We start from the raw sequence: 8,836 nt of genomic DNA, 5'->3' as shown, positions 1-8,836 counted from the left end.
TGGGCAGGATAATGCGTACATTTCTTACCAAGCATTGCAGCCTCCTCCTTTGTTTACCCTTCACATCCCTTCCCAGCCTCCCCCCTCCCCCCCACCCCTCTGTATTCTTAAGAAAATAGTTTGCCTAAGAAAATAGGAGTCTGTAGAAGATTCCTGGATCACACTTTGAGAACTACTTACTGTACTAGTGTACCTTTTATAAAGACCTGACTGAGGTTAATCTTATTTGATAGCAATTTATTTAAAATATTTCAAGTATCATTTCATACAGGACTCATTATAGTTTGTTGGTATAATCCCATATTTACTATTCACTTTAAAAATATGTATGTGTACTTATGTGTTGAATACTGATTTGCAGTTATAGGATAAGTATACAAATTATTGAGCTACAATGACTTGGATAACATAAAGATCAATGAAGTCCAAGAAGAAAGATCAGTTAGAGGGAAAAGAACATTTGCTTAATCCCAGCCATTAATTACCATTTAATTTTTTATGTGTTTTCAAAATATTCTGTACAAGTCTCCCAATTGCCTCCTTTAAGGTTGTATGTCTATAGTATATACTTGAAACTATCTAGTACAAAGATACGTATATATTCATGGGTATATAATTAAGAGATACTTTCCACAGAAATGTTTGGCCTGAGCATTAATTAATCACTTTACATTTTCTTTTTTAAACCAGGGAAATGATGACTATAAACACTGTCAAGATCAAAGAGATAGTTGTAACTAAAATTTAAAAATCCTATTGCCTGCTTCATCTGACAGGAATTATTTTGATAGGAATCCAAGTTCAATTCTTTGGATTATTTGCTCTACTGAAAGTAGATCCCACTCCAGCAGTTTTTGAAAAGGTGAAAACTTGCTGGCAGGACTGGAAACAACTCCACCAAATCAGAACAGCTGTCTAGACAAACCAGGCAGCTGCTCCTGTCAGCTGTGAACTGTCACATGCAAATAACTGGAATTTGAAAGTTAACCCTTCTTGTTATCTTAGTAGTTTTATATGTATAGCTGACATTTTAATTTAAGCAATTTTTGCTACTCATTACAAAGACCAACATGGCTTATCTCTCTACTTGATTTGCCTTTGTTAAGTTTAATTTTACTTATGAATTGATTATATAATTGAATCCCCTCTCCCATTGGAGATACCACAGTTACCTTGGATTTGAATTGAAACAACATGCTGTTGCTTGGGATGAAGACATCAATTTGTTGATTATACTTGAAATTTGAAACAATTTTGGTTATACTTGCCCCTCACAAGTTTGCAAGTATGTTGATTTTTCTTTCCTTCCTAAGGTCCTGTAAAAAACATTACATTTTTCTGGGCTGGGAAGGTGGCTCAGTGGTAGAGCGCTTGCCTTGCATGCATGAGGCCCTGGGTTCGATTCCTCAGCACCACATAAGTAAAAAGAAACAAGCCGCAAGTGGCCTTGTGGCTCAAGTGGTAGAGCGCTAGCCTTGAGCTGAAGAGCTGAGGGACAGCGCCCAAGCTCAGAGTTCAGGCCCCACGAACGGACCTAAAGAAACAAAACAAAAATCATTACATTTTCTTCCTATCCTGAGTGACAGATTTTTCCTAGTTTGGTTTATGATCTCTTCTGTCTTTGCTTAAATGTTAACACTCCTGCCTACATGTATCACTTTAGGTATCACTTCACTGATGACTTCTATATTCAGTACAAGCTGCTCCAGATTTTCAGAGACTCATAATCCAAGTGCTTACTGGGTAAGCACTGGCTGACCCATGCACATATCACACTTAATGTATTGCAGTAGAATTTATCACATTGCTAACTTGCTGCTTCTTCATGTCTTGCTGCTTCTTGGCTTGCCACCACTCTATGTGCTCTTTTTTTTTAGTCATGGGGCTTAAACTCGGCCTGGGCACTGTCCCTCAGCTCTTTAGCTCAAGGATAGCACTCTACCACTTGAGCCACAGTGCCACTTCCATTTTTTTCTTTTTATGTGGTGCTGAGGAATTGAACCCAGTGCACTCTACCACTGAGCCACCTTCCCAGCATCCTCCAGATGCTCTTTGAGATATGATCTCTCATCCCTCTGTTTCCCATATTTAGGTAGAGAAACTAATCTTTAATTGTATAGTAAAATTTATATTGAAGTACATATTTACATATGAGGGAACTCCTTTGTAATTCTGACATTGGAAGGAAGGCATGAGTCTTCCTCAAATAAATGTTTATCATGAGTCTTATATGGGTCATGTATTTCAGAGATTATATAGTAGGCTTGCACAATACAGATAGGTTCAAGGATAGTTTACTTTAAACTTTAAATGTTAACTAGTTCATTGATGTATTCTTTAGATTCTTCACTCCTAGATAGACTAGGAACTATTTGGCTTCTAGATAGATTGTGAGATGACTTTCTCTTATGCCACACTCCCTTGTATCTGTTGATAGACTTTATCTCTGGATATCATATCTAAATGTTGATTAGGTTCCCAAGAGGAACCTAATTTAATTTAATTCATAGTTATCAGATAAAGTATAAATGCATTGGGTGTTTAAGAGTTCAAAAACTAGATAATGTGCATACATGAATTTTTATATTATGCTTTGATTTTACTATTTAAAACTTAAAATATATTGGAATAGCATTTGAAAAGTACTTGTTTCCTAGACCAGGATTGGCAAATTCTGTATCAGATCTGATAGTATTTTAGGCTCTGTACATTCTATGGTCATACCCAACTCTGTCACTGTAGGTCAGAAGAAGCCCAAGATTTATTAGAACAAAACAAAAACAACAAAAACCCAAGTGAACCTGAAATTCCAGTAAAATGTCACTGGTGAGCATTAAAATGTGAACAAATCACAAAATACATTCTCTTCTTTTTCCCTCATCCTTGCCAAAGCCGTTCTTACTTACAGCAACAGGCAGGAAGCAATATTTGGCTCAAGGACTATGGTTTATTAATTAATCCTTATTCTAGACCGAACATTTTAAACCTGGTAGTAGGTCAGTTAACTAATATGTAGAGTTTTAAATCCCTTAGAATTGAGAGATTAGTTTAATAGAACAGTGAATCAGAAGTTAAAATGTTTACTGTAGCTCACAGTATGCCAGTGAATATTTAAAAGAAACATTTTGACCTCAAGTAATTTATAAATGATTTGCAGAGTGGAAATGGATACTACCTGAAACCAATAGCAAATAAATGTTCAACATTGTGCTTTGTCTAGAAAAGAATACTGGAGTAAGTAAGTGCTTATGGAAAGTAGACAGTGATCACAATAAATACCGAGTGTATTGTGATTAATGATCACCATGTAATTTCTTCCTTGATTTTTTTGTGGCTATTTCAATTATGCAAGATCACAGAAATAGAGCCCATAATATCATATGATACTATAAATCGGACCAAAATAATGAAAGCGTTCTCTTTATACAGACTATTGAATGCTAAATGGTTTACATTATTACTAAGTCAATGAAATAAAGTCTGGACAAGTCTTTTTTAAAATTTATTGTAAAGGTGCTGTACAGAGGAGTTACAGTTACATGAGTAATGAGTACACTTCTTGTTGAGCATTGTAACCTCTGGAAAAGCCTTTTTTTTATTGTGAAAATACTGTACAGAGAGGTTACAATTACATGGGTAAGATAATGAGTACATTTCTTATCAAGCATTGTAGCCTCCTCCTTTGTTTCCCCTTTCCATCCCTTCCCATCCTCCCTCCACCCCCCCAAAAAAGCCTTTTTTTAAAAAAAATTATCATGTGTTTTTTATTTCCAGCACTAACATTATTATTTATAAATTTTAGTTATATCCCTTCTGGAAAAATAATCCTATGGGAGTTTTTTTTTTTTTTCTGTACTCAATCCTGGCATCCAACAGTTGCTCAACTGCCCCCAATCCTTAAGTCATTTGCAACACAGAAGTCCCATGAATTCTAATGCAAAAACAATGAAAGAATTTCTTTTCTTTTAAATTTTATTTCATTGTACAGATGCTGTACAGAGGGGTTAGAGTTACATGAGTAATGTAATGAGTACATTTCTTGTCGAGCATTATTATCCTTTCCCTTGTTCTCACATGGAAAGTCTTTAAATGAATTTGTGTATAATTTAACTAAAATGTTTTTTAAGAAATTGTATTATTTGTAGCAATGATGTTTAAATAAGGCTTAAGAAGATGATAGGCACTCTCAGAATTAATGTAAATATATGTGTATATGTTGGTTGACTCAATGAATGAATGTCTGGGGACTGAGTGACATATTGGTTTTCTAAGTAGGCAACTGTTTACTTCCCTAAGGCAGCACCTATATACTCTAGATTGAGCTTATCTGCTAACTTTAGCAAGAAGCTGTAGTGAGGCATAGTTAGCATAATACAGATGACTGTCGTCGTTGCTGTTTTTAGAAGAAGCAGTATGTCTGACTGGCTGGCATCTGCTCCTCTCTTTGTCATAACATGCTGGAGACAGTTCAGTTTTCAAAATATAGGGAGCCTTCAGTTAACAAATAGTAGATTTGGTTAAAATCATGGCCAGCATGTCAGTTTTACTGAGGAGTAATTTTCAAATGTAGTTTAGTTCAGGAATTAATTTTCTAGAAATGTCCAGCTGTGGTGAATTTTTCTCTTACCTTATTTGGCTTGGTAGACACATGACCCTTATAAAAGAAGAATTTATTTTTATGGATTAGTAATTCTTTCTAACAGGTACACCGAAAAATCAGAGAAGATTCAGATATGGCACAAGATTCTCTGCAGTGCCTTGCCCAGTTAGCTTCTCTTCATGGACCCATCTTCCCGGATGAAGGATCCCAAGTCGATTATCTAGCACACTTTATTGAGGGATTACTGAATACTATCAATGGGTAGGTATACTTGCCCTTTATAACTGAAAGGGAAACATCCCATTTTTTCCTTAAACAATGGAAGGAAAGGAAACTAGTGGTTCCTCTCTCTGTTCTGTATTTTAAAGTTGAGCTGTATAGCTAAGTTGAAATGAACATACCGCGATATACCTTTAAAAATTAGATGTTGATACTTGTATTTGGAAACATGTTATAGACTTAATAATCCTCATTACTTGATTTATAGGATTGAAATAGAAGATTCTGAAGCTGTGGGAATCTCTAGCATTATCAGCAATCTGATAACTGTGTTTCCTCGAAATGTTTTAACTGCCATTCCCAGTGAACTTTTCTCCTCCTTTGTTAACTGCCTCACACACCTCACTTGTTCTTTTGGGCGAAGTGCTGCACTGGAAGAAGTGGTGAGTGATATTCTGAAATAAATCATGTCTGTCTTTCTTAAGGAAGTACATACTGTCTTTGGAATGTTTTCTCATGCCAGTGATATAGTAGCTGTTGTTAAAGTTATTTTTTCCTGTGTGTAAATTAGTGGCAAAATACGTTTGGAAACATGAGCTTTGAAAATTTGTCAATTCAAATCAGATTAATAGATGAAATCTGTTGGTCCTAAGATTTTAATTTTGAGATAATTGAAAGGCACTGCTTCTATTAAACAAGAGATTGCAAGCTCATTTTAACAATATTTATAGAGTGCTGATAACTTCCTGGTATGGCATAATTATATATTTAAGATTTTTCACCTTTGAGCTTAGTCAAAACTTAGGCAAACGTAATTTTATTCCAGTCTTTGTAGTAATGCTTAATTTGATGAGACAGTGCTTCTAATTTTTTGGTAGTATACTTACGTTTAGTGGTATATTTGGGTAGAATCTAATTTATGTTAAAAATTAAGGCAATACCAAAAAACCTATTTGATACAAATATTCAGATGTTTTAAAAATTCTTTATTTATATTTAGAGGACTAAAGACCCTTAGCAGCATAGCTACTTTTATTATAACATTAATCACTGAAATTGATTTTTTTACCTAGTAATTATTAAATTGTTGAAACTTAATTTTTAATGAATTGAAATTTATTCCTTTAAAAATATTAAAGAATGAAATCTGTATTTGTAGCTAATCTATTTACTTGTATAATCATGAATTGTTTTGATAGGGAGCTAGCAATATCCATTTTTCCTGTCCCTTCAGATCTTTACAGAGCTTAAAGAACTCAGAAAAGATTGTGTTTCTGTAGTTGATGATTTGATGAGGAAAAAACAGGTCAGTCAGGGATTAATGTAATGGAACAATGTAAGTTTCAAAGAAATAATAAAATCCCATCGTATATGGGATCTAAACTCCTGAGGAGGGTAATACATGTTCTAAGCATGAAAGGCTGTGAAAAGTCAAGTATTCAAACTTTATTCTAACTCTTTTTCTATTGATAACACATTCCTAGATTTCCTATACCATGGCTTCATTGTCTTTTCCTTTCCCTTTTGGTTTATTTTCTCTTTTAAGCTTGGTAGATTAAAGATTTAACATGTTGTCCCATAATTAGAAACTCAGCTACTTTTAGTTTCTTTTTGTGGATTGTGTTCCTAGCATTTTAAAGACTTGCTGGAAGTTATGTGATGTTCTTGGCTTGCCTTTTTTTTTTTGTCAGTTCATGGGTCTTGAACTCTGGGCCTGGGTGCTGTCCCTCAGCTCTTCAGATCAAGGCTAGTGCTATACCACTTTAGCCACAATGCCACTTCTGGTTTTCTGGTGGTTTATTGGAGATAAGAGTCTGAGGGACTTTCCTGCCCAGGCTGGCTTTGAACCACAATCCTCAGATCTCAGCCTTCTGAGTAGCTAGCATTAGCCAGTGGCGCCCTGGCTTGCTAATTTTATGTTCAGAATGTATTACTTTCGGTCCCGAGGATGACAGCTTGACAGTTTTTCTGTTCAGGTGTCACTAGAAATATTGGAATGTAGCTAGGTAGCTCCACTGTGGGAGTAGCAGATGTGTCTTGTGCAATTTCACTAAAAAGAAGACATGTTCAAGTTAGGATGGACCTATAGGTCTCAAGACAAGTGTTGTTTAATTTAATCTCCTGATTTCTTTCCATTGATCTGTTTACATTTTATATCTCTTTTCAAATAATTGGTCATCTATTGTAATAGGAAGAGAAAAAAACTTTTTGTAAAGTTTTGCATTGTGGAAGTCATATTGGGCAGACATATAATAGCTAAAGTCTTAGCAGGCCCTGTGTAAATGATTTGCATGAAGATGGAAGAAATCCCCTTAAATGCTATTTCAAGCTCAGTGTTTTATCGTCTTGAGCATACTAGTACCAGAAAGTTATGAATGGATCCAGTTGAGCCCATATTGGCCCTTCCCCAGGACAGACCATATTGGGTATTGTTTCCTAGGTTACCCAGTGATTGTAGTCATGGTCCATGACACATAGTTTTTATCCTGAGATGAAATAATGAAATTTGAAAATTAAACATTAAAATTAGCTTAGCTGTCAGCATGGTGTGGGAAAAGCCATGAAATTGGAGGAGGGAGGGGAGGCATAGAACAGTCTCAAGCTGAGTAAGCATAAAGCAGAGGTACTCTAACAGGCAGCTTCATCTCTCATGTTAGGTAGACTGCTAATTCCTTGCTGTGTTTTATGCCATGGGTAAACCTATATAAAAGTGTCTGTATGTTGTATACATACATCTTAAACCAGTTACTGGGTTTTATTTTGTCACACCGATTTTTTTTTTATAATTTTAATTAAAAATATTTTGCGATGTCAATTTTGGAATCTTATTTTTATTTTTAATATTAAAGGAGTTTCTTTAAGAAAGCAGGTTCTATATATGTAGACTTAGATTGTGGTAAAACTTTTTGCATTATGTTTACATAAGAATATATGATAGATCCTGTCTTTGTAAGCAGTTTATGTTTTCAGTGGTAATTGTATTGCTATAGTGACAGTGGAATAGAACATCTTCATTGGATGAAAATTCATTATTCTGAGCCACTTTTAGCCTTTTCTGTTTATGTGGTACTTAGGAATCAAACCTAGGGCTTCATGCTAGGCAAGCACTCTATCACTAAGCCACATTCCCAGCCTTCTAATGTGTGTTTTAAAAATCTTGTTACTGCTTTGTTTGGGTGAAGAGAATGCATCATGCTTGTACCTTAGTAAGCAGTGAACTGGGAGTCTAGAAAGCAATTCCAGTGTTTAGTCAAATTGTTCTGGAGCTGTTAAACTTTCTTGGTATTTCTTTTTTATTTTTAGTCCAGTTGTGGGGCCTGAACTCTGGGCCTGGGCGCTGTCCCTCAGCTCTTCAGCTCAAGGCTAGCGCTCTACCACTTGAGCCACAGCGCCACTTCTGGCTTTTTTCTTATGTGGTGCTGAGGAATCGAACCCAGGGCCTCATGCATGCAAGGCAAGTGCTCTACCACTGAGCCACCTTCCCAGCCCCTCTTGGATTTTCTTGAGGTCTTCTGAAACCTCAAGAACTTTTTCTGTTGCTACAATGAAGAAGTGAGACTAATTGCAGAGACTAATTGTGGATACTGAACTAATTCAGTTCATTAAAATTTGAGGAAAATATGACGAGCTCTCTAGTTCATTTCTTAGTTTCTTTTGTCAGTAACAAAGTTTGAAGTCACATCCAAACATCAGAGAAGCAGCCATATATTGAGTCACATGAACAGAATAGCTGTCAGGACAGTGGTGAATGTGTTTTTGCCATGTTTATTTGAGAGTGAGAAAGAAGAGAGAGAGAGTATGTAAAGGGGAGTCGTAGATGTACTTTATAAAATTTTATAAAAATACATTTGTAGCCTTATCTGACCACCATCCAGCAGGACAAAGTGTTGAAGCTTACTTGATAGAAAGCTCCTGATGAAACAGAACAATTTTGTGATTTATCAAGTAAATAAGGGTTGGCATTCTTTTTTTTTTTTTTTTTTTGCTGGTTGTGGACCTGAACTCTGGGCCTGGGCA

The 8,836-nt window shown here is 35.5% G+C and overlaps 1 protein-coding gene across 1 annotated transcript in view; it reads left to right on the top strand.

Moving 5' to 3' along the window:
* Xpo4 (exportin 4) overlaps positions 1-8,836 on the top strand; it is a 108,808-nt gene that overhangs the window by 66,781 nt on the left and 33,191 nt on the right. Inside the window, exons 7-8 of the mRNA XM_013012574.1 lie at positions 4,704-4,861; positions 5,088-5,262. Coding sequence (XP_012868028.1) covers positions 4,704-4,861; positions 5,088-5,262 — 333 coding nt within the window. The remainder of the gene's footprint in view (positions 1-4,703; positions 4,862-5,087; positions 5,263-8,836) is intronic.

The sequence above is a fragment of the Dipodomys ordii genome, unplaced genomic scaffold, assembly GCF_000151885.1.
Source record: "Dipodomys ordii isolate 6190 unplaced genomic scaffold, Dord_2.0 Scaffold1, whole genome shotgun sequence".
Lineage (NCBI taxonomy): Eukaryota > Metazoa > Chordata > Mammalia > Rodentia > Heteromyidae > Dipodomys > Dipodomys ordii.
The sequence above is the reverse complement of the archived record's forward strand: the minus strand, read 5'-3'. Positions and strand labels throughout refer to the sequence as shown.